Source organism: Stegodyphus dumicola, chromosome 2 (genome assembly GCF_044657685.1).
Source record: "Stegodyphus dumicola isolate Sdum_Otavi_A_Nest chromosome 2, ASM4465768v1".
Classification (NCBI taxonomy): domain Eukaryota; kingdom Metazoa; phylum Arthropoda; class Arachnida; order Araneae; family Eresidae; genus Stegodyphus; species Stegodyphus dumicola.
This window is the reverse complement of record NC_140769.1, coordinates 10,914,411-10,942,057: the sequence shown is the minus strand read 5'-3', so window position 1 is coordinate 10,942,057 and position 27,647 is coordinate 10,914,411. Positions and strand designations below refer to the sequence as shown.

At 32.0% G+C, this 27,647-nt stretch overlaps 2 protein-coding genes across 5 annotated transcripts in view; one reads left to right on the top strand and one right to left on the bottom strand.

Moving 5' to 3' along the window:
- The window catches only part of LOC118189864 (mucosa-associated lymphoid tissue lymphoma translocation protein 1 homolog), a 77,144-nt gene extending 53,937 nt beyond the window's left edge, over positions 1-23,207 (bottom strand). Inside the window, exons 1-5 of one of the 2 annotated variants that reach the window (XM_035360558.2) lie at positions 22,982-23,207; positions 17,861-17,919; positions 14,952-15,088; positions 9,250-9,416; positions 1,267-1,438 (exon numbers count right to left, since the gene is read on the bottom strand). In XM_035360558.2, the coding sequence (XP_035216449.2) occupies positions 1,267-1,438; positions 9,250-9,416; positions 14,952-15,073 (461 nt within the window). In that variant the 5' untranslated portion in view covers positions 15,074-15,088; positions 17,861-17,919; positions 22,982-23,207. The remainder of the gene's footprint in view (positions 1-1,266; positions 1,439-9,249; positions 9,417-14,951; positions 15,089-17,860; positions 17,920-22,981) is intronic. The other variant, XM_035360557.2, reaches the window with a different exon arrangement.
- Positions 23,208-24,408: 1,201 nt separating this feature from the next.
- Positions 24,409-27,647, top strand: part of LOC118189863 (uncharacterized) — a 67,265-nt gene continuing 64,026 nt past the window's right edge. The window contains exon 1 of one of the 3 annotated variants that reach the window (XM_085810427.1): positions 24,409-24,539. The gene's annotated coding sequence lies outside the window, so the exon portion shown is untranslated. Of the gene's footprint in view, positions 25,352-27,647 lie in introns of all 3 variants that reach the window. The other 2 variants (XM_085810425.1, XM_085810426.1) reach the window with 2 other exon arrangements.

Sequence of the window (27,647 nt, the reverse complement as noted above, 5' to 3'; positions counted from 1 at the left end):
AAGTAAAAACAAAATATCTTCGGCATCAAAACGTGAAAAGTAAAAAAAAAAGGGGGTGGGGAATCCCATGATTTGAACTCTTTCAAAAAACTCATTTTTATTTCAGAACAATTATTGAAAATATATACTGAAGTAAATGTTTTTGTGAACTGTTATAGTAGTTTACAGTATCTTAAATCAATGCGCACAGCTAAAAATAAAAACTATCTCAAATTTCTGTGTTTCTGCAGTCATTGTAAGATACCTGTTTAAGTATTTATATTATGTTAAAAGAAATTATTTGTAAATTAGCTGATGCTAAATTATTTTAAAGTTATTTATGGGTTCCGTGCAAATTACATTTACTTTTGCAGAAAAATTTTGTTTCACGAATTTTTTGCATACATAAAGCTTTTGGTTGAAGGTTTTTCAGTATTTTCCAGTTGCAGCTGAATTTGAGGATTTTATTTATGGCTCTCCCACTGTAACACCTTTCTCTAATGATCGCTGTTTCCCCTCTACAAATTAAGCGCAACAGGAGGTTGGGGGAGACAACAGTGCAGAATATTCCGTACTCAACAATTTCGAGGAGGAAAATGTAAGGCAAAAAATATTGCTCGAAACAGCTTTGGATCCATCAAGAGCTGACACAATATTCCATTTGTAAAAATTTGAACAGCCATCTTTCAATACAGAATAATCCATTGGTAACACTGAGAGGATTAAGATCATCCTATGCAAATAAATTTGCTAAAACTAAAATAGTTCTCACATTATCAAAAAACTATACTTCTTCATGTGAAGTATGTTAATGAAATATCTCCACAATTTAAAATTACTTTATGGTACTCCACACTTTTAAACTACTTTTTAACTTCACTTTAATTCATTATAGGCATTTAATGCACAGTACGATCGTTACACGCACCTTGTAACACCACATTCACAACCCACAACGATGCTTCCCTCAATTCCCTCTATTCAATCAGTAGAGGGTTGATACAGTGCCCTCTATGGGATATCTCAACAACATGGTTTTGATATGTTGAAATTTAAAACTTTCATTAAGAAGATTAACATTTTAATTCCTTCCAAAAAATCTAACTTTACATTTATGAAGTTCTACTCATATATCATTCACATTGAAACTGATATCTAAATAAACGATCAACCTAAAATGGTGATTCTCAGCAAGAGATACACATAAGCTCGGGAATTAAAACACTAAATAATGACAAAAAGAGGCCAACATGTCAACCATATAAGAAATATGAAATTAATATATACTTGACTGAGGCTATAGTAAGATCTGGATCCTGCTGTAAATATAATTCTTCATCATCTTTAAACCAATGATATTCAGGAGGAGGATAAGATGTAGCTTTACAAGTAATCAGAAGTTTTGCACCCTCTCGTAATTCTAATCTAGTCGGGGGTTGTTCAACAATTTCTAATGGTTCTGAAACAATACAAAACAAAAAATAATAAGACAATAAACTCTAAAAAAATTGAATAACTAAGTGAAAAATATTTTTTTAGTTGTCTGATAGTATTAAAAAGAAAGACTAATATAAGGTAAGAAATAAAATAAGAGAAAGATGAAGGCTTTTTAAGCAAATCAAACTCTTCATGTTACAACCCTCTAAACTTCTGTATGAAGCAATGATAGTCTGATTCTATATAATATGCATTTGACTCTCATATTTGAATTTTTTGTCAAAAATATTTTTTTATAAATAATGTATATAAATTTCACATATTTACTTAGTTGGTTCTGAAAAAAATCAAGTTAGATTAAGTAAAGATATTTGAATGAGAAAGCATACAAGATCTATCTGCCTAAATAGAAGGATATCTCCATAGAGAACATTTTAAGGGAAACTGCTTCATATGGAAAAACTATGAAAATCAACCATGCAGCCATCTTATTCACCAGGGTTGAACTACCAGTATTCAGCACTCTTAACTGCTTGGCTGCTGCTGAGGCACAGTAAAATATCAGAAATATACAGGTAGCTAAATAATCAAAAGTATGGATTACGTTTGCATTTACGCTATCCATGAACAAAAACATGCCTTTGTCATTTTTGCCACAGGTTCCAAAACAATAAAAGGATCAAGCCACCCAGGTCAGCGGTTAATCAATCTGGCCATTAATAAATTAAAGACATTTAGGTAAGTATTTAATAACTTTAAAAAGCACAGGCATTCTTTTTCATCTCTTTATTTTTTCCCCCAATACATTACATTCAGTACATTCATATAGCAAGTTAGAAGTCTTATGGAAGATGAAATTTTGAAAATCAACAACATAACTGTATTATGAGTATTGCAGATTATTTTTCTTGATTTTCTCTTTGAATGATTTAAAGTAATAATAAAAAAGCATATGGAATTAATTAAATAGCTAAAGGATTTACATCTCTCCAACACGTATCTAGATTTGCAAAATTCTACCTAGTTTCCGTGAATTACAAACATAGTTTTTCTTAAAAGTCATTATGTTTTTTATGAAATCCATCAAAAAAATTCAAAATCAGAAAGAAAAATTATTTCTAATTCAGTAATCAGAAATAAGTTTCCCCATGGAATAAATAACACTTTGCATTAATTAGCTTTGAGACAATAATTTAAAATTAAGATCCTAATTTCACAAATGCTTAATAACAGTTATTCTCTTTTTGCAACAGAAATTAGATTTGAATTTTACTCCCTTTGATTCCCATCTTACTTTATGGTACGGGTTTTTATAAATAATGACAATTAAGTTGAAAAACTAATGCCTCTGTCCTCAGCTCCTTATTATAATTATGATACATTTTTTTATGAATTGCAGAAAAGATACATGCATGGATGAAAAATGCTATGCATGTTTCATTTACAGCAGCATTTCTTAAATTGAGGGTCATGGGACCTGCAGCAGGGGGTCGCCAAAAAATTTAGCAGTTAACTTGTAATAATAATATAATTTATTATAATAATTATACAATTATAATAATTTAACAGTTATAAAAATTTTACAATTAAATATTTTTACACAGTGTATCTGAAAATAGATAAAGATAAGACAATACAGACAAACAGAAAAGGAAAATGTTTTGACGCATTCTTTTTATAACAGAAACGGTCATTTTACTTGCTTTGCACGTGACACTGTCATTCCATCTGTTACTTATTTAAAATATTCACATTGTTCTATGTCTTAAAATTAGAAATTAAAGTTAATGACCTAAAACTGCAATAGTATATTACAGTGCACATGGAAAATTGACAGTTTCACACACGCGTGTGTCGGGTTTGTGCAATGCTTATGGGGTCTCGCAAAATTTTTGTTATGGGGTCCTGGGGGTCGCGAAAGAATCTCAATGATAAAAAAGGGTCGCGACTGAAAAAAGTTTAAGAAACCCTGATTTACAGCATAGATTTCTAAACTTTTTTTTCTTTCTACACTGCATTTCTTTATCACGCTTAAATATCTAATGCGATTCAAAGGCTTAATTTCCTGAAATACAGGTTTAAAAAAAAATCATAAGAATGTCACTAGGATTACCTAGAAATTTAATGAAGCTATTTTTAATAAAACTATCTCTTTTAATTATTTTGCTTTTGTAATATTATTCCTCATTGAAAACAGTTAAAAATAAAACAATTTTACTGTTAACTTGAAATTTTAAAGGGGGGAAAACTAGAAATTTTTTAACCTTTATTCTGGAGTTGGGAGACAATATAAACCCTCACTGTTATTTCGTGAGAAATGCTTTCCTTATCAAGCTGCCTGATGGCATGCTGTAAAGCTGAAAAATTTCTTGTGGTGATGGTTGGTTGATTGGTGTCATGTCCTTTGAGAAGTTGAATGGATCCATGCATGGAAAATCACAGCTTTTGCCAGTTCCACAATCTTTTCATTATATAGCTCACATACGTGTGGAAACCTGGCTCTAAATTTAGATTCATGCAACATTTCTTATTTTTACAATCACAGATGAAAAACATTCTCATATAGACATGCTTTTGAGATAATTATCATAAACATGATGGCATTATCAGCAATTTGAAGAAATTCATTCATTTTTTGCAATTTAAAATGTATCAATTGTTAAAGAATGTTAAAAAGAGGAGGAGGGAAGTGAATACTAATAATATATAATTTAGTTAATAAGTTCTGGCAATAGTGAGTGCTGTTGTCATCAGGATATCACACTTTGTGATGCTGTTGTTTCAAAAATGTAGTTCAACTCAGATATGTATTATTAAATGCACTAATTAATGGAATTACTAAATGTAGTAATTCCAATTAAAATTTATTATTTTTATTCTGCTATAAGTTTTCTTTTTTTAGTTCTAGGAACAACTTTCAGATTATGGGTAAAGCAAGCTCTAATACTGCATCAAGTGTTTTGAATTTATAAGAATAAAACAGAATTCCTTGAACCTAATCTTGGAGGTATTTTGTTTTTGGCCTGACGATTGAAAGTGGTTTAAAAATCAAAGGATGGAACTATCTAAAATCCAAGTAAAGGCAAGAAGTAAATGGCAAGAAGCCAACCATATGGTTATACATATATGATGGTTTGGTAACATCAATGGATCTATAAGAATCTGAAAAATTTCTTAGAGAATTGAAGTTAAGATTCCGAATCACAACTAAACTAGCAGTATACTTTCTTGAACTTGAAGATGGAAGTATCAGAATTAGTCAGCAAGCTTATGCACAAAAAAATTCTTCAAAAATTTGGGATGGAAGATTGCAGACTACTGTCAACTCCTATCCTGAAGGAAAGATTAAAAGTAAAAGGATGTTAAGCCAAACATAGAAATTTTCCGCTATAAAGAAGCTGTAGGAGCTTTAAAGTATCTCATGTTAGGTACAAGACCAGATGTAGCTTAATGTGACGGCATTCTTTCATGTTATGTTAAAAGTACATCAAAAGATGACTAAGATCAAAGTGAAATGCGTATTCAGATACACAACAGGTTCTCTTACTAAAGGTGTTACATACAAAAATAAATGCAAAACCAAGGGTACTAGAATGCTATAATGATGCAAATTTTGGAGGATGTCCAGAAACAGGAAAACTAAAAGAGGAATAGTGGTGGAACTATATCATGCATTAGCCAAAGTCTGTTGTTGCAACTTCAGTAAATGAAGCAGAGGTAATTGCAGTTAGTAAAGGTTCTAGAAGTAATTTCGTTAAAATGGTCATTTAGCGATATTACTAAGTTCCAATAATTCAAGTAGATAACACCGCTGCAGTGACACTATAGCAAAATTCCGAGTTTCATCGACATACAAAACACATCGCTATTAAGCACGTTTTCATACAATAGAGAGTTCTATAAAAACAAATCATCGTACAGCAGATACCTACAAAGGAACAAGCTGCTGACATAATGACTAAACCTTTTTTTAAACTGAGATTGTTGGTTCTTTATGACTGATAAGATGGAACTCTGTGACTTCTCTTCTAGTTTATTACTGTTCCTTTTTTTTTTTTTTAATTTTTTTTATTGACAAGGGGAAGCGTTAAAGTATGTTAAAAAAAGGGGGAAAGCAAATAATAATAATAATGTATAACTCAGTTAACAAGTTCTGGCAACAGTGAGTATTATTGCCATTAGGAAACTGTGCTTTGTGATGCTGTACTTCCACAGATGTAGTTAGTTATTTCAGTTCAAACGTACTATTTTTGCTCTGCTATAAATTTCTTTTCTTTTCTTTTTTTTTTTTTAGTTCTAGGAACACTTTTTCATCATAATATAGTTCAATAATTTCTAATTTGCTTTCATCAAAAAGATATCTGGGACACTAGAGTTTTCCACTGCAGAACCCAGTTTCTTTCAGACCTTGTCAAAAATATATCTCTTCATTTCAAAGTTACTTCTATTCATTTCACTTAAGACTTAAAAGCACTTATATTACATAACTATGCTCCCTGCACAGCAAGCAAAAGTTGGTATGAAAAAATTAAAAGGCAAGAAACATCACCGATAAAATATTGAAAACCAGATTGTGTTTATTCTGCAGAAATCCTGTTTTAAATATGCAGATGATTATTCACCAAGATTATGAAATTTATCCTATTTTATCCAAGAATACTTACATTCTGGTTAAAAACACTACTAAGATTTTGTGGAATTCCTCTTTCTTCTACAATATCTTTTTCAACTTTTATAACTGCTTCATCATCATTTTTTTTTTTTTTTTAATAATCCAGAACTTAACACAAGCTATAAAGATGAATTTAGGACTGTCTGAGACAATCCTTGCCTTCTATTTGATAATCTTACTGATGTCATTCAGAATAAATTTTTTAAAAATGAAAAGGACAAGAATTATGTATTAAAAACTCATCTACGATAAATACTTTTTTTATCTGGTTTTGAAATAAGAAAGATTCTGCTTGTTTAATATGAAGATTGCTGCTCTGATTGGTAATGTTATATTTAAAAAAACTAAAATAACCTCACTGAAGATCTGAAATCTAGAAACTGATTACAGTTAAACATAAATATAAACTCATCAACTTAGTAAAATAAACTATATTGACTTAAAATTCACTCTTTAAGTCAATATCATTGACATTCAACTCTTCTCTGGTGCCTTTTTATAACCAAAACATACATTTCTAAATAAAAATAAAAGTGCAATTCATTTTGAAAATTCAAAAAAAATTTTCCCCTCTTCAAAAATGCTAAAACTTTCCAATTTTTCTGAAAACTTGTAAATCTCACATGAAAGTCACTACATAATAAATCTTAAACTCTAAAGATAGCCACAAACTCATTTAATTGAAATGCAAACTCTTCAGGACACCATGAAAGGAAAACTCGCACATGGAATAATTCAATCACCAAACTTGAGAATAAACCACCACTTTACATGGATCTCCGCGGCCCCAAGCCAGCTCACTCAGACAAGCTTACAGCAAGGCAAACCACCCCTTGTCCTTTCTATTTTATCTCCTTGAAATTTTAGGCAGATATAAATTCTACTTTCATACAACCTTCAACAAAATCTCAGTTCCCATGTACATCAAAATACTATAGGCTGAAAGTAAACATAATATATTAAATTCTGACAAATGCAGGATGAATTTACTCTTTCATTTCCCTCCAAACAAATCAAAACACAGCTGCTGATGACAGGCTGACATATATATCCCCATCAATGAGTCATTATACGCATATGAAAAAAATTCAAGCCCTGTTAGTTTCCGAAAACAAACTATCCTTTTAACTCATGTTGAACAAAAACTCACTGCTTCACCATCCGGTTACTAACAAAGCCCCCTACAGATTCTCTCACTTCAAAAAATGCAATTTACTTTGCAAGCAAAATTTCCCTGTTCCAAAAGCTGAGCCACAAGGTAACTGCTCTTTTTTCATTGTAATTTCTATTCACAACCCGTTCAGAAATTCTGTTTCGGGAACACTGACAAAGTAATTTAACACCTGCTCCTGTTCAAATGTTCACAAAAAAACACTCCCTGATCTTTGTGATAAAACTAACAATAAGAACTGATAATGTAATGAAAACTTTTAAATTGCTCTTGTTAGTCCAGTTCAAACCCTTTCAATTAAATAAAAACCTTAATTCAAATACATTAGAATAATTAAAATTTGCAACACAACAGTGCAGTGGTTAGTGTTACAGGCTATTGTATTGTTGAACTTAAAAGACTTGTATGTTAGTAAGTAATTATACAGTGCCTTTGCAGCATGGCCACACCTAAAATACATGACAAACCAAAAGCCCTCTCAATTTGCTTTGATGGTAGAGGAAGAAAGAGGAGGTCTTTTAACCCATCTTCTGGGATTTTCAAAATGGAACACAGCTGGGCACTGGGCAAAGTCATACTGTCATCTACAAGCTACCCAAAGCCCATGCTAATGACACACTGAATTCTGCCCTTCTTGTCACAACAAAACTCATAGACTTGACCTGAAGTCATACTCAGAGAAGTGATATAAATCACAACTCTGAAGACTTTTCTTCAACTCATTCAGCCTTTAGAAGACATCAGCCAAAAAAGACTAATTTGAACTTCCATTAATCTGCTTATTTCTAATAAAATCTAACACTAAACTTACACTTGTAATCAGAAAGGAAAACTCAAATTTGTTTTAATCAGTTCATGTAAGATAACAGGCAAATTTGCTTTGGAAAAATGCCTAATCTTGATGTGGGAGTTTAAAAATTTTTATATTTTTTTACCTATCCCCCTTCCCCCAACTGCAAATAATCTGGAATTCTGATTATGAAATTAACTTTCTTCCCTATTTCTTTCTGCATCACTTTCACATCATTTGGATGTATCCTGTCAATTTCAGTTACAATGTAAAAACTATTATGAATTTTGGACATAGTGCGAACTTTATCTGAATTGCTGAAATGAGTTGAACTACATCTGAAATGTTGAAATGTGAAATACGTTTTCATGACTAACAGCAAAGTAAAGTGTAAGTTCTCCCTGTTTTCTGGCAGAAGAAAATCCTAAAGAAAGTTTTCAGAAGCATATTTTATTACTTTGCACTGATATTTCAGTTGATGAGTGGGATTTCAGCAAGAAAGATTTAGATTAGATTTGTTCAGACACTCTTTAATAAGCATTACATTCACCAGTAATAGTCTCACTTCTAGATTTTAACTGTTCAAAAAAAGATAAGCTTCAAGCTCTATAAAGGTACAAAATGAAAATTCAACTGACAAGAAAAACATAAATAGCATAAATTACAACATTATTATCTGCTTCTGATAATGAAATCCAGTTGAAAGACTATAATATGAACCATTCAACTAAATTAACTAAAAAATTATTGAAGAGGGTTACATGCTCTAAACTGGCATAGCTAAAATTCGTATTTTATATACACCTAAAATCATTTTTCTGTTATTTTTTTTATTATGTTCTTTTAAAACCTGTAAAGTCCTAACTTTCTTTGAAAATGTAAAGGAATGATAAAATGCAAAATTATTTTTGGGGGGTGGGAAAGAAAACACTTATTTGTCCATGTTCAGAAAATCTCTCAAATAGCCCAAGAAATTACAAAGTTTACAGATTGGAAAACCATTGATTTATGATAATTAAATTAAAAGGCATACCAGATTTCAGTGAAGTAAATTTAAATAAAACTTTCACCATAAAACAATGCAATTATTTTTTTCCAAAATTTCAGTTTCACTAATTCATTAAATTTAATTATTCTAAAATGAAGAAATTATAATAATGAAATTTCTTCTACAATGAAACACCAAGAAAACATTTTTACCTGGCTGTTTTAAAATAACTAAAGCTTTTTCTAAATTTATTGCTTCAAATAATTCTATTAGATGATACACACAAACTCCTCTGGATCCTAAGTGAAGAAGTAAGTACTCAGCAGGAGTCTTATTCATTTTAAAGGCTTCCACATCCATTGTAAACAAAAATTCAGACCTGAAATATCATAAAAACACAGTTATTTTTCATCTTAAATAATTAGAATAACAGGTCAAAGAAAAAGTATTAAAAAAATTAAATGCAGAGGAAAGAAAACCCTTTGTATTTCTATCATTTCTATTCATCCATATAAACTTTAGCATACCTATGTGTTGCATCATCTAACATGAATAATAATACTTCCTTTACCAATTTGTAACTTTCATATTTATTGTAAGTAACTGTCATATTTACATTTAATTATACTATATAATACCATTGAAATAATATAATCACGTAATACATTTAAATAATATATTTACATAATGTATTTAAATAAGATAATTATAATACATTTAGATAATATTATTATATAATACATTTAAATAAAGTAGTTATATAATGCATTTAAATAAAGTAATTACACTCATGTCCATAAATTAAGGATAATGCAAAATCAGGCAAAGGAAGAGTTAGAAGCAAAACAAATGTGACTTATTTGTAAAGCTTATATATTAAAAGAGCAAAAAAAAGATGCTATATGTCGATTTATTTTCTATGTCGATTTATTTTCTATTCTTTATTATATTATTTTATATTTTTATTTATTTTCTATTTTATGCTATATGTCGATTTTCTCCCTGGAGCAAATTACAAAAAAAGCCTATTTACAAAAAACCAATATTACATGGTTGGTATGATTGTTAATACATTGTATGTCTCCCAGATGATGCAATACAGTCCGTACAACGCCTAGGCATGCTGAGTATCAAATTATCGATGTGATCTTGGGAAATATTACACCACTCAAAAAGCAATGCTCTCCGAAGTTCTGGTAGACACGTAAGAGGAGGTTGACGGGCTGCAACTTGTCGGCAAAGCATGTCCCACACGTACTCTACTGGATTCAAGTCCGGTGAGAATGCTGGCCAGTCCATATGGGTGATATCCTCCGACTGAAGGCATTCGCTTACGATGTTTGCACGGTGAGGACGGGCGTTGTCATCCATAAGCGAAACAAACGTACATGTTGTTCCAGAATTGTCCATGTTGTTCCAATAGATTTGGCTTATCATGGTTCCAATCTGAACATGCAGGTAAGTTCTGTAACCCAGAATAATTCCATCCCAAACAAACACTCCTGAACCACCATAACGGTGTCGTTCAATGAAGTTTTCTTGGTGGTAACGGGTACCTGGAGCTCTCCATATGAAAGTAGGGCGAGAATCAGACTGCAAGCTAAACCTAGACTCGTCGGAAAACATCACACAAGCCCATTGTTGCGGTGTCCACAATGCATGCTCTCTACTCCAGGCTAACCGCAGGCAACAGTGAGTTGCAGTAAGTGGAACGCATCTGACAGGTCTACGACCATATAGAACAATCTGCCCTAAGCGTCTGTACACAGTCTGCCTTGAAATTGTCGTATCAGTGGCTGAAAAGAGCTGACGAGACAGGTCTGAGGCTGTGCTCCGCCTCTTTCTTTTGGCAATAACTGTCAAATACCGGTCCTCATTCGGCGTTGTAACTCTGGGGTGACCTGTGCTGTAATGTCTACTCACATTACCATCATCTTGGAATCGTTGCCAAAGTCTGGAGATGACACTCTGGGCAATTCCAAGTTCGTCTGATACTTCCAGTTGGGTATGCCCACATTCCAGACGGCCGATAATTCTACCACGTAAAAAATAATCCAAATGCGTCCTTTGTGTCATAACTATTCAGTTATCACTGAAATGCTTATAAAGTGCCTGCGAACAATTTTACTTCTTTGCCTGTATTCCATATATATCACTCTCTTACACTCTCATCATTGTGACATACCATCGGTGTCATCTGGTTACTTCCTGAAACTTGCATATGATTCTTAAGATGTGTGTAGTGATTTTACAGGTGATATATTTATTTTAGAGTTCGATTTCCGCGTGACTCCGAATTATCCTTAATTTATGGACATGAGTGTATATACTACATTTAAATATGTTATTTATTCAAAGTTAGTATAATTTTAAGTTTCTAATATTTTTAAATTATTAAAGCTTATACAGACATCAGATATTTCAGGGATAGTCAAGTTATATTAACCTCTTCACTCCCAGTGTATCATATATGAGGCTCAGTTTCCCTTGATGAGTGCACCGCATCAAATGTGATATGGGAGCGAAGTATAAATGACAGCCAAACTGTAACATATTTGATATGCTGAAATGGAACATTTTTATTTCAAATTTTAAATGCATATAAATTATGTCATAATACTGTGAAAACTCCCCCCCCCAATGGTAGGCTCAAGCCATTCAAAGGCATTGGCCACTACTAAGGACATAAGGAAAGGTCTCTTTATTACGGAGGCACCTAAAAGGTGGGTCATTGTTGCCTCCTGTGAAGGGATGGACAAATTACATCCACACCTTCTCTGGGATTCAAAGCCCAGACCTTTCATTATGGCAGTCAGAGTCACTAACCACTTTCTTGACTTGGCGGCAATGCTGCAAAAACTTAATAGAATCTCGAGTGTTAGCATGTTGTGATGAATATTATTTAACCTTTTATTCCATGAAAGTAAGATGCACAACATTAACAATGCCTGTTCTTAATTTAGAAACATTTCATGCAATGCAAGCAACTTAAAATGTTTTTAGATAAATATGGCAATAGGATATAATAAGCACGGCCATTTAAATTCTGAAGTTTTTTTACTTCATTACTGTACAGAAATGATTTAAAATATGAGAATATAATAATTATTACTAAAACTGCAATTTAACTTATTCTAAATTTTGATTTTAAGTATTAGGACTTTACTTCTTCTTCATAAGCTCCACAGCCTGTTACAGGCCAAGGCTGTCTCTCTAAGTTTCTTCCACTGACCCCATTCGGCGCAATAGCCTTCCATCGGTTAACTCCACAATTAAGCTTAAATCTTGCTCGACATCATTTATCCATCTAGTGGGTGGTCTTCCTTTTCATCTTATTCGCTCAATTCTCAAAAAGGTTACCTTTTTGGTTAGAAATGCATCATCGTATCTAAACACATGGCCCAGCCATCTGATACGAGATACATTTATGATTCTCAAACTATCAGTTTCACCATATTTCCAATATTTTCCATATAGTTCATGATTATAGAGAATCCTCCTCATGCCATTTTGTTGTATCGGTCTAAAGATTTTTATTAGGATTTTTCTTTCAAAAGTTGATATCAGGTCTTTCTCTGCTCTGTTAAGTATCCAACATTCACTTCCGTAAATGGCAACAGGCCTTAATAAAAGTTTTATATAAATTTAATTTAGTTTTTACGTTGATTATTAGGACTAATAATAAGAAATAACATTTCAATGATATATGCAAGAATGCAAAATTTAGATAAAAAGAAGGTGTTATAGAAATTATTTTTTGCATGTTAGGCTTAATTCCAGAATGTGCTTGGAGGCACAATAACGTTCAGCACTCCAAAGTCACAGATACACTGAGGACTTCAGTTCACATAATATTGAGAGCAAAGAAGTTAACACTGGCAGATGGAAATGTTTTTATGATTATTATACACGAAATATTTACTATCAAACAGTTTCACTTGAACTTTTTTATTATTTTTAAAAGTTTTGGCATGAATAATTCAAATACGAGTACAAATAAAACGATAATAAATAAAATTGTAATTTCAGATACACATAATTAAGGCCCATTTTCAAATTTTGCTTACACATGCTGTCCCAGAAGAGAAGGGAAAAAATTCAAGATAAATTATATTTAAAGTTTAATTCGAGCAATACATTGCATAAAGATGACTATAAATATATTTCTACAATTTAAAATATTAAAACACAATCAAAATTTTCTAGGTATAAATCTTTAAAAAAAAAAAAATTTGATTTGGCAAAAATGCCTGTTTCTTTCAAGTTTATGTTATTCAACCTCTTTGCTTAGTAACCTAATTTATTTTTTTTTTTTAAATAAAGAAGTTTAATTATTTTAAATATGAACTATTAGTGTGTTATATTCATGATAAAAATTACAGAAGTTTTTTCCTTTAACAAATCAATAGAAAAATAATTTATCTTCCACTTCATGTTCAAGTCTGTTACCTTGAAATTATTTTACCTTTAATTAGTTTGTAAATTTTTCTGAAAGAGACAGTACATATTCAGTGACATCGATAAACTAGACAAACTAAGTTTAACAACTTTGAGTATGTACTGCCCCCTTTAGGCAGATTTACAAACTAATTGGGGGAAAAATAATCTCAAGGTAATGGACTTCACATGAAGTGAAAGATAAATTATTTTTATTGATTTGCTAAATTTTTATCTAAAAATTTTCATGTGACTTTTTTATATTTTAAATTGTAGAAATATATTTATAATCATTTTATGCAATGCATTTCTCAAATTAAACTTTAAATATTAATTTATCTCGATTTTTTTTTTCTTTCTTTTCTTCTGGGACAGCATATGTAAGCAAAATTTGGAAATGGTCTTTAATTAATTGCAATTTCTACATCAGCATCATTTATTAATTAAGATTTCTCAATAAGTGCTTAATATGTTTTGGGATTATTATGTTGAATTTTTATAAATAAAGTAAAACCTTTCTGTCAAACAAATGAAGTGACTAGGAAGATTACAAAATAAGAACAAAAATAATATTTACATGATTAAATAATAAACACATTTTCTTGATTATAATCACATTACAGCATATTAAAACCAACTTACAAATAAGGACCTTATCCTAATTTTGGAGCAATGAAAATATTAAATTTTTGCATACTACTTTAAGTTTTACATAATACTACATGCGAGGAGGTAAACAGTATTTACACAAGCAGACTTCAGGTTTCCATAAAAAAAAAAAAAAAAAAAAAAAAAAAAAAAAAAAAAAATTGTGTTGCTAAGAGGTGACCTTCTAAGAGTCAGACTGCAATGAATTTATATAACCCATTCTTAACACTGACATTTACTGCCCTTACAACTGCTTGTTATTATTTGGAAGAGCAACTGTGCTCTTCATCATACTAAATATCAGTTTGGAATAGTCCCTTGGCTACACTTTGTCAACAGAAAATAAGGGAAAGTCAAACCTACCTATTTGATGGTAGCTTAACAAAAAACTTGTTGCTTCATCATCTGGTCACTAAAAAAGCCCCTCACAGAGTCTCTTAAACACAAAAGCCGAGCGGCAAGATAACTTTAAACTGTTCTTTTTTTCATTGTAACTCCTATTCCCAGCCTGCTAAGAAAATCCATTTGGAATACACTTACCAAGCAATTTACACCCCCCTGCTTCCAGTAACGTAATTCCCTGCTCCCTAACAGCTTCACCCAGAAATTCCAACCATTAAAAATAATATCACAAAGAAATGAATCTTAATATTTTCATTTAAAATTAAAAACATTAAATCAAAATTAATTTAAATTTGTGATACAACACAGCTGGCTGTATAAATATATCAAAATACAAAGAAAGGTAGCATGAAATCTATTTACAAAATTTATTTTCATATTTATCTATTACAAAAACAATAGAGAAGTGTTTTCTAAAAATGCATACCTAAAAAACCCAGGAGGAAACGCTGCCAAGAAATCCTCCCTAGTGCTTTTAACATCCAAAATGCTTCTAATTTTATAAAAAGTAGGATAATCTAAGTCCAGAATATTGAGATCTAAGTCCATGATGTTCTTTGATGTCTAGAAAATCATTTTGATAAAAAGACAAATTTTAAAATAAATTTATACATTTTAAATATTTACAACTTTTACGCAAATGAACAAAAGCAATGTAAAACACACAATATATATATATATATATATATAATTAAGAAAAAAGATAGATAATTACGAAAAACCCACAAATGGTAACTAGGAAAATTTATTTTTTATTACATAAAATAATCAATTTATGTCTAGAGTTGCAGCTAAACTGCAGTTTGTGGCATGCATGCTTTTATTTTACTGTGACCATCATAGATATAACTTTGAGCATGGAAACCTAAAATTGTACAGCAATTCTAAAAATTTACTAATAGCTCTGTCTGGGCACAAAATTCTGATCTTTTTCCTGTGTTATAAGTATTCATGAGTTGCCATACAGTTCTTCAACAGTTCAACTCCATACAGTTCTGGAAGGTATCATGTAAAGTTATGGCTAGTAAATTATGGATGAGGCTGCAAGCCCTAAATTTTGTTGTGACGGATCAAAGAATAGGAAAGTTGCAATTCAGACGCATGCTTATGTTTTACTAAACCCTTGTTGCAATGTGAGGCTTTGGGATCCTAGTGATAAATTTTGTCATTTTACTCAAATAGGCAGAAACATATGCTGTTGCCATTCTATGTAACCTGAGAAAGGACCCTTTTCTTGACTCATTAAGTGTCATAGTCTGGTGCGGAAGTGTTTCATGTTGACAATTATGTCGGCACTTACACTTTCACAAGCATGATCTTCAGCATGTGCAAGCACTCGACTAGGAACCTTTGATTGTACTGCAAAGCTAAAAAAAAGTACTCAAAACTCTGTTGCCGACATTCACATTTCTTTCGTACTGCAAACACTGGTTGGTACCTCAGATCTATCATTCCTGAAATTAACTAATATAATTTAATATAGAAAAGCAAAAATGAAAAATATTTTAATGTATTCACAGGTAGAGGAACCTCATTTTCATACCAAGAGGCAGTCTGTATTGGGATTTTTACAAATGCAGAACCAATTTTCCCCAAAAGAAATAACTTAAACCCTATTTGTTCTAGAGCCAAACAGAATGTTTACTTAAATTTTTATAATATTTAATATACAAAATAATACATAAAAATTATAAATGCAAGTTCATGAGATACTAAAAAGGAAAATTAATTACTTCACTAGAATTGAGGCAAAGAGATGAAATTAAATGGAAGATAAGTTGGGGATGGAACATTATTTAATTTGGAAGAGAAGTCATCTTCCTCAAAATCAACAGCTAGTCCTTATATTAACTTCTCTTTTCTTCTGCTTCTTTGCACTAGAAAACATTTGATATTTAGTACTAATCAATAAAAAATCTGTTTATCATTATCTGCTTTTTATAGTTTCCTGATTTTTTTTCCTTAAAATAATCAACTAAATAGGATGATGCTCTATCGACTATAACAATGGTAGAAAACCATTTTCTTATCAGGCTCTATACTTTCTCTCAGTGATAACAAAGCTTTCTAATTTCTATACTGGAAATACTCTATATTACTAATTTTAACTTGAAAGAAGTTCCTTAGTTGCTTCTAGCCATTCTCTGTGTAATTAATGAAGTTCTTGAATGGCCAGTTCATTTTTGTGATCTTTCATATTCTTACCATCTAATAGTTTTTCCAATGATTGAAAGCACTGACTGCACAGGAATGTTCCAATGTATTATATAACAGCAGTCCTTTATCCTCATAAAGTCTCCCACAAACAAATATCTCCCCTTGCACAGATATCCTTGTTCCATAGTAAATTTAATTTATCAGTACTTCCATACTTTTTTTTTTTGATATGCTAAGAGTTAGGTGATTTCATTATGGCAGAAAACATGAAGGCTATCTGATCAAGGAACAAGATGTATTCATGGAGGAAACTGGCTCGAATTAACATTAAAAATGAAGAAAACCACAAAGCTAGCTTGCTCGCTTGGATTCAAACCAAGTGGAACTGGTAGTGGAACTACCAGTATTAAGCTATCTTAATCATATGACCTCTGACTTCCATATTGTTATACTGTTAATTCCAAATTAGACAACTTTTTTACAAACCAATTTTGCTAGAATTCTACATTCAATTCCCCATGATAATCTTTTTTTTTTTAAAAAAAAAAAAGCTTTGATTAATTCAGAAATAAATCCATCCTCATTATCAGCATGAAAAATGCAGTGAAGCTTTTCCAAGAGAGCAACTAAACCTATTACAAGGCCATTCAAAAAGATTCATCACATTTTATTGTTATATTATTCTACAAAAGTTTAGTTTTGTAATGTCCAAAATTTACCTAGGTTTCAGAAGCCTTACCCTGTGCACACTATATTTTTTAATTTCTTAGATACCTGAGCCTTGCAGCATTCAATATCATCACATTCAATCAAAACTGACTGGCATTTTCATTTTTACATGTAAACTCTAAATCATTCATCATTTGTCCTGCTACACAAATGGACGTATCTAGCAAATCAACTTCATAATTTTTAACTTTTGCCATTTGTTGTGCATTATAAATTTTGTTCCATAAAAATAAACTATGAATGTCTCTTCATACTCTTGTTAAAGTTAGCTCATAATGTAGTAATTTCACAACATATTACTGTTTATTATCATCAACAACCTTTGTAAAATTTACGTTAAACTAATTATTATAAACCAGACTAACATATCTGATCACTTAATATACTAATAAAGTGAATTTATTTATCATTTCATTTTGTAATATAAAATAATATGAACTTGTTACTTACTTGTAAGCTACTTTATATAAAGATATTCAATTCAATCCTTCTCTGTCAGTTACTTTATTCTACAGACATTAAAAAAAAAAAAAAAAAAAAAAAAAATTAAAAAATGCATGAATTACATAACCTCTTACTATTATTAAAACATACAAAATTTACAAATATTTTTGATGTATTCATATTAAATTTTATACCACTTAAGTGAAGAAAAATTCTCAGTTTTTTATTGCAGTACAAGAAACAAATAAGAATTGATCCAAATATTTCACTGTTAGCAATTTTGCAGAAGTTCTAAAAATTTAAATAAATCTCTCATTGCAATAAATGAATTTGAATAAATAGATGGTAGATCAGCAATTACCAGAAATAACTGGGATCACAGCCCATAGGAAAAAGCAAACATTGTCCCCCCCCTGTCAGTCAAATACATATTTAGTGTAATGTAAATGTTCTCAACTGGAAGGGGATTCTTCCCCAAGGGAAAAATTTTGCAGTTTTGAGAGGGATTTCTCTAAAATCAGATTGGTAAACACAAACTGTAACTCAGATTCACAGCAAGGATTAGTGAAGGTTCAGCAGAAATCAAAAGGAGTACAGATAGGCAGGAAAAAAATTTAGTGAATTTAGTGAAACACCGAGCAACAAAATCTAGAAATGGCAAAACTTTTAAAATTGAGAACAGACACTGGAAGCAGAATTTAGGATCCATAGAGCTTGTGTCAATGTTGGGAAATGCCTAGTGCTAAGCCCTGTTAATGCATTAAGGCAGTCAGTCAGTCTTCAATTTCTTTATTAATGAAAAAATTCCTTTCTATAATACCTGTCCATGATAAGATTAGAAGCATTTTTGATATTTTCTAAGCTTGTATCTAGTGAAAAGTAGAAAAAATAAAGGGAAGATAAAAATATTAAGAAAATGATTCTAGTATCAGAAGTAAAACATTCAACTATTTTTCTTCCAGATTATTCTCCAAAAAGTAAGAATTTACGTGTTAATACCATGGAGACATTTTCATTTTGTCGCATTTTTCTGGAATCTTCTAGAACCGTAAATCTATAAAGCTTGCCTTCAAATCTTTCTAAACTTTCCAAGCTTCAATGTCTAAAATCCTAAAGAAAAATTACCCCTACCAATTCTGTAACAAGAAAAAAAAATAAATAAATAAATAAATAAAATAAAATAAATATTTTGAAAAAATGGAGGGAAAAGTGTAAAATTACAAGGTAACCAAAAAAGTTCCTGCAGTTTCTGATATGACATTAGAAGAGTGATTTCGAACATTGTAGCCTTGTGATCACGGCTAGCTGTAATGTTGTTAAACAAAACCGGTAAAATTTAACCCAGACAAACTTTAACACTTAACAAAAGGAATTTAATTAAACACAAACAGTACATAAAGAAAGTTACATGACAAAACTAACAAGAAGTAACACAAAGAAATATTACTCAAATAAAAATAAAAAGTACACGTTCATAGTCCTCTGCCGAAACTTGAACTAACTAGTTCGGGCGTAGGTGTTTTTGAATAGTGTCCGATAAGGTGGCGCTGCAGTACATGGGGCTGTTTGCTAGTGTTCGTTACAACATAAAAATAGTCGCCACACTTGGCAATGAAGTGGTTAGGATGGGAGTCTGGAGATTGACCAAGAGTATAAAAGCACATCGCATGGTACACTCACACAGGGACTGATTGAAATGGATGCATCAAAGGCGCTCGTTTGGAGTTGTTTGTTGTATGATTATAAAGTGGGCCTGTCAACAACAGATTTAAGTCACTGAATTTTCCAGGCCTTTGGGGATGATGCTGTTGACGAACAAACCGCTAGGCAGAAGTTCAGGTTAGGGGATATGCCTCTTAGTGATGCACCATGCAGCAGTTGGTCACAAGCCCTGGATGATGAGACCCTGAGAACAGCCATAAAGAGTGACAGTAGCCAAACATATGGTGATCTTGGTGCACACTTCCAGGTACTGATGAAATGATCAGACTCCATTTGCATTGCATACAAAAGGCATACAAGCTGAACAAGTAACCTGAACAGCATGTTGCTGCCTGTTTGTCACTGCTTACTCGGCACCACAATGCATCCATATTTGATTGAGTACTCACCAGCGATGAAAAGTAGGTCTAGTATGACATACCCAGGCATTGGTTGTCACCACGGGGTACTGTACCTCACACTGCAAGACCTTCTCTCCACCCATGCAAGATCATGCTCTGCATCTGGTGGACTAGTCACCAAGTGGTGCACTATGAGCTCCTGCCAGTGGGCCAAACCATCACAGCAGGCATGTACTCGCAGCAGTTGGAACGTGTGCATCCGGCATTGATGTATAAAGATCCAGCATTGGTCAATACTAAGGGTGTACTCCTCCTCCATGACAATGCAAGGCCGCATGTGGCTCAGGAGGCTGGGGACACAGTCCAATGACTCAGCTGGGAGACACTACCCCATCCACCACACTCCCCAGACCTCGTGCCAATAGACTACTACCTTTTCCATTCCCTGGGCAACCATCCTCGTGGGAAATCCTTCAACAACCAGCCAGACCTCGAAAAGGCCCTCACGGACTTCTTTGCAGCCAAGACTCTGGAGTTTTACCGCGATGACATCGCACAGCTAGCCACTCATTGGCAAAAGGCACTGGATGCCAATGGTGATTACTTTGAGGATTAACGGCGATTATTATTGTTTTATGACGTTTTCTTTCTGACTGTCCAAAACGGCAAGAAGTCTTTTGATTACCTTGTAATTTTATAGAAAAAACTGATGCATATTATGAGAATTCTAAACATTCTGAGAAATGGGAAAAACTTTTACCATGAAAAAATTAAAAAGACATTTTTAATTAATTACATAACTATTTTGCTTTTGATAAGAACTGTTTCGGAAATTGTGCTTTATAGCATTATACCTTGCTTATTTTTCAGATTCAAAATATTGTATAAGTGGCCAAAATGGAACTTTATAATATGACAGCGAAAAATAAAACTATTTTAATGTTACTTCTTAACTATAATCCCAATATATTATCATTATTATAATGAAATTTATCAATGTTACAATGTTCTAAAAAAAATTGTCGAAAAATTCCCAGATCTCGGAATTAAAAATTTTCTATGGAAAATGATCTTAAAAACCACCAAAATGTTGACAAGTCGCCAAATTTAGAACTGTTTAATAAAAAAATTCCCATCTCCAAAAGCGAAAAGTTGTTTGAGAACTCTTCATTAGAAAAAATGAGATAATTTTGAAATATTTATGTTTCACTTCTTGCTCAGAAACTCGAGTATCCCACCATTTATATTGGAAATAGGAACAAATTATAACCCATTCAACCATCCAAAAAATAACCATATTTGTCTGTGAATCGCCAAAAATATGCCTCCCAAATCCTAATTCACACTAAAAATGGCAGTCGTAAAAACAGACAGAAATTTCAGATGATTAAAATTAAGGACCTTCTGCCGAGTTTGGCCGAAATTAAGGACTTTTAAGGACCAAAAATCAATTTAAAAAAAACTTCAGGATTTTTAAGGACTTTCAAGAACCATACGAACTCTGGTTAATCAAACTGCACTTTGCGAAGCTGCCGATGGGCTCACCAGGTGCAGACCAAACCCCTTTCCTCCTGTGTTGTTGAAGTAAATTCACTTTTCATTGCAAGCGACGATTTGGTGCAGAATTTTGTCCTTGTAGTGCTTAGATGGTATAAGAAGAATTTATTTTTTTTATGCTGTTTCATTGTTTGATTTAAAATGTAGTTCATTGAGATTATATATTTTTTGTTTGGCTCTAGTGGAGAATTGGGTGCTTCTTTGATTTTTTAAATGAAAATAGATCAATCACCATATAAATTCTACTAGTACGAGTCAGGGCTTCTTAGACATTTGTTCCCCCATTTAGTGCTGCCCCCAAAACGTTTGATAGTTTAGACATGACCACCCATGACGGGAGGCAATGAAATTAATCGAATGTTTCAATGTGAAGTGAACATATACTGCAGCTTTCAACTCAGATGATTTGTAACGTTTCCAGCAGTTCGAGAATATCATTGTTCCATCTGCTATATTATTCTCTACCGTGTCCAGTCTTACAGCAAAGCAATCTGAAATAGCAATTATGAAGTATTATCAAATCTTTCAACATCCACTATTATGCAAGTAATACACAAGTTATGTTTTCCTTTTTTATGAACAAACTTTCATCGATCACTGATCTTAGTTTTAGGACACGACATCAAACTTCTTTGAAATAATTGTTCTAGTCAATTGTCATGTCATGATTTAACTAAACCTATGATTTATAAAAATAAATGGAAGTCAGCTCTCAAATCACAAATAAATAAATAGTAGATAGGTGAGAAATGGAATGCGCAAATTCTCAAGTCATGTTCCTTTTCGGATGCTCCTCTCTTCGTGACTGAAGATTGCAGAATCATTTAGCCTTCGGCAAATATTTGATTTTCACCCGATGCTTATTTGATCCCAGTCTCTCTTTACGTTTAAGACCTTTATCTTGAAAGAAAATAATTGCTCAGCAAATCCCAAAACCAATGAATTTGAAAGAAGTGAAATGAATCAACAAATACTTTGGTCCTCATATATAAATTAACAGTTAAATAATTCAAATTTATTAAAATTTCAAATATTAAGGATAGCATTTTTTTCCATTATGCACCTGCCACATTTTTTGGCACATGGTAGGATGTGAATTATTGACTGTCATGTGCTATCTATAAACTATTCTTATAGCCAGAAACTGTCTACAGTTAACAAACTGACAACATATGTGGCAGGTACATAATCTAGTTAATTACAGCAAAGCAACTGAGAACCGTTCATCTGAATAGAGATGTTCAGAATTTTCTAAGCGAGAACAATTGCTTTAAGGAAGTGGAAAATCAAGGCACCTTTTCACACTACGGGGTGTTCTTACAATCAAATAATTTAATCAATCATGTCCTTTTTGAGGTAGTTCTAAAACAAACGATAATTTTTTATTAGGAATTTAATGTCGCCTAAGAGTATGTGTTGTGTTATGCATTTCATAATTACATACAAAGTATGATTCTAAATCTAATCTGCATATTATTATGATTTTAGTGATAAAAAATATCCTTACTTGATACGCGTGAAAAGTAATTCCAAGAACATTCTTAGAAGTTCTGTTCGTACATCCATATACAACATAAGATCCCATACTTCAGGAATTTAAAAATCTCCCACACACGACTCACAGCTGCTGGGAGTTATAACTCCCTTCAACTTCCGCCGAGGATTCACTGTTTATAATATCTTTCTCTTCCATTTTAACATCCTTTACTTCAGCCCTTGCCACATAGATACTGCCAAATTTCTTTGTATTAATAATTAATTTCTTTGAATAAAATCATTATTAGTCCTGTAGTATTGCATATCGAAAAAGGTTTTGTTAAGATTTATTTTAAATTTTAAGTCACAGCAAATATTTATTTAACTTAAATTTGCAATGGAAAATTTCGATATAGCTGTGGAATAATCATTTATTGTTTGTGATGCTATTTCAAAACAGTTTCTGTACGTTTTGGTGACAATCGAAACACAACAAAACTATATAGTGGGGTCAAGGTGGTGAGTTAGCTTTTGTCACAACCACAACTAGAATCTTTTATAGCAACATGTTAAAAGTAGTAACTCAGTACCATAATGGAGTTTGCTCTCGCAAATAACCCGCAATGTGTAAATACCGCCAAAAATAGCGACAAAAGTTCAAACCTGGTAATCCAGAGGATTTGCATGTTCGGAGATAGCAACCATTCCCCTTACGTTGTTTTTGGCAAAGCTGTATGTAACTTTTCCTTAACATGGGTGTTCGTAATTTTGCATGTTGTAGCTTCATACTTATTGTTCTCCTTTTCAAGTGTAATTTATTCTTATTACCTACTATCCTTTCTAAATTTTTTAAATAGGAGCAGGTCGAAATATTTTCGCTCAATTAAGAGAGACCACGGAGTCTTTATACTCCGTGTCTGAGACAGATGCTTGTCTGTAATGGTGTGTTTCGGAAGGCATTGCCTTCATCGAAAAGAAGCGAAGATCCTAATGCCGCTGATTAAGAAACACGTGACAAAAGGAACAAATATTTTGACTGATGAATAGCGGACATATTCATTCTTGGGCAGGCAAGGATATTATGTGCATCAGACTGTTAATCATTCCCCAAATTTCGTTAATCCGGAAACTGGTGCACATATCCAGTCTAAAGAATGAAACAGGTGACATCTGAAAGTAAACTTACAAAGAAGTAGTTTACAGCAAAGAACCTTGGTTTACAGCATAGGTTTTTGAAAAGAAGGGAGTCCTTTTCAGAGCCATAAAAATCTGAAAATAGAAATGAAGTATTGCTAGATATAAGTATGAAAATTTTTAAAACTCTTTTAATAAATATATTTCAATAATAATACTAACATTTACTTTATTTTTTTATGCTAATTTTTACCAAGGAGGTTAGAATAGAATTCTAACCTCCTTGATTTTTACATACTGTAGTGTCGCTTCAGTTCTGTCAAGTTTCTAATTAAGTTTAGTTAAAGAGGAATGGCAACACACTTTCTAGTATCCGCAAAGCAGATTCTTTGCCGCAAAGAACGAAGTAAAGAAAGTTCGGTACTATATCACGCGATTCCACATGAATGTAAAATGTAAATAAATTTATAAATAAGTATCTATAACTTTGTAAGGAATAAAACAAATATTGCTTCTAATGCAGTCAGAGAAGTGTTATTTTCCTACATTTCCATACGAGACACTTCACATACCATCATGCTTTTCTACCAACCTGAATTGTATTAAATACCATGTTGAACCAGCTAATTTTTAACTGTACATGCTTAATATTATTAACTGAAATTAATTATACTGAGTATCATGCTTAACAAATATATAGCAAATTTAACTTACATGTGGTAAGTATGTTCAATCAGCTTAATTCTTAACTAAATATAAATTACATATGCTTAGTAACACGCTGTGCAATAAATATTACGTTTAACATCTGAATTTGACGTATATGCTTTTATTATTTGACTTCATGTTTTATTTCTAAGCGGGGTTAGGAAGCGTAATCGTATATCATTAAAATCGCCGAGATTGGCGACAGTCCTTTTCTTGTCGCTAACGTGTTCTCAGCGAAAGCGGCAGCGTTTTTTTTGCGGAAGTGCCTCTCGCGATGTAATTCTTATTTCATAACTTAATGAAGTATTTGTGATAAAAGAATCTAGATTCTTTGTTGTGATACACTTATTGACGAATGTAAAGAATTATTCTGAGAATTTTTCCTTTCTATTTGATTTGTTTTTATATTGTTTCAACTAAAAAAATAGCTTCGCTACTTTTCTGTGAAAAACTGATGAATATATTATTATTAAAATTCGTGAAACAGATTTCTATAATAAATATGGAGAAGTGAGATTGTTAATTTGTAATCTCTGTGGATGATGCTGTAATGACAATTGTAAGTTTTACTTTGTTTTTAAATCTTTCACATTTTTAAAAACTTTTCTTTATTGATCTAAGTAGGAATTTATTTATTTTTTTCTTTTTTTATACTATTACTTGTTTCTGTTTTCAAATTGCATAGTTGACTTGACCAACCAGTATTTTTAAATGATATTCTCTTTAACAGTACACTGCAGTTGTTAATAATATTAAAAAAAATGAAATTCCTTCAAGAATAAGAAGTATTTTGCTTATAACTTTGACATGCAAAATATTAAAAATAATTATTAAATTTTTGCCATTTATTTATTTTTTATCAATAAAATATTAATTGTTATTGATTTTATGTAGTGTAATTATACAATTCCGGGTAAAGAAGAGAAGCAGATTTTGGTAAAAGTATATTTACGGGTATCCCTTGACGAAAATTGGCAATTTTTGGTGGTACTTGGATACCGAGTTTGTGCAATTCTTTGACTTGTTATTTTGGCTTTTGAAGTGGTGATTTTTGGTGCAAAAATCCAAAATAACAAGACGAGGAATTGCACAAACTCGGTATCCATGTACACATTGACCTAATTTCACTTAAAAAAAATCATAGAATTGCAAAAACTAAGCATTGCGTACTGTGCAATGCCTAGTTTTTGCAATTCTTGACTTTATACATGTACACGTCCACCTATTTTCACTTAAAGAAATATCAGAGAATTGCACAAACTTGGCATTGCACATTCCCTTGACTTTGTCCATGTGCACATCGAAACATTTTCAATTAAAATGTCAAAGGAGCATCCAATTCTAGGTAAAAGTATATTTATGAAACATTCAACTACTCTGGTTACCATAAATGAAACAACTTGGCGATAAATGAAACAACAACTTCACAATAATACAAGGGGTGTCCTTTAGCCTACTCTAACTCAGTTGTTTTTTAAGTGAAATTGGTTTAAAATGAATCTGAACCTTATGGAATTGTGGCTAATCTTTGGAATATGGTAACAGGTAGTTTGGCGACATTTTGGTAAGGCAATAAAGGTTACTATCTAGGACTTTAGCAGTGTACATGGATATAGTCAAGAGTTTGCACAATGCCATTTTTGTGCAATTCTGGGATGTTTTTTTAAGTGTAAATAGGTCGATGTGTGTACATGGATGATACCGTGTAAGCGCAGTTCTTAAAAACGCGACAAGAAGTGGGCGATTCTGCACTTTGTCCCAATTTTGCACCTAATCTTCGTCATGATTAAGCACTTTTATTCCATAAAAGTTCTAGCATAAGCATAATTCGGCTAGCAGATTGTTGGGAAAGAGTAAAAAAAAAAAGCCTTTACTTCATGAAAACAAAATGGCGTCCAAACAAAAACTAGCAGGTTGCTGTAGCAGGGTTGGTCGCCAAAAAATCGCCAAGTTACCATAATCCAAAGATTAACCGGAATTGTTATTGATGAGTTAATAGAAATATATTATATATTTTCTTCTTAAAAAATTCTTTATTGATATTTTCTTTTTTGAAAATAAACAAAAAAAAAAAAAAAAATTTACTAAATATATGTTTCAGATATTTCACATTTTTAAAAATTTGCAGTTTTTCCCCTGTTTCTTGGGTATGTGATATACTATCAACAGGAATCTTTCATAATTCCTATGATAATAATAATAAAAAAAAAATCCATCTTTTTAATCATCTCTAAAACCTGTACTACTGATTGTATCTGAGTTGATGAAAAACTATTATCCTCAACAGGGCTGACTCCATAGACATCAAGCAATCCAAGGTGACAAAATTTGGAGAGTATTTACAAAGTTTTTATCAAAAGCTGTTGTTGCTAATGCTCACTTGTCTGACCTATAGTCAGCCTAAGCCCATGAAATTCCTCGTGGCAAGGAGCGCAAGTTTATGCCTATCATTGGCAACAGCCCTGAGTACCTTGCAGGTGACAGTGCGATTTAACTGAGTTCCACCCCAATTTTGATGGAGAGCAACCACTGGGGGGATGTGTCCGAGGGTCTACCACCAACCTCTCGAGAGGATTTTTGGATTGCAGCATATTTATGCCCCCATGCCACATGGGCACTATACATTTACAAAGATCCATGCCTTCTCCGGGATTTGAATCTGGGCTTTTCAGTATGGCAGTCGGCGACAGCCGGCTTTTATCACAAGTGGTAAATAAATACAACAATCCCGTGCAGAATACATAGGTCCCATGCAGAATACATACATATTTTTGAGGTCCACAAATTAACTTTATTTGAAAAAAGTAGGTTAGCTATAGTTCAGATTAAGAAAGTATGTATAATTCATACAAATC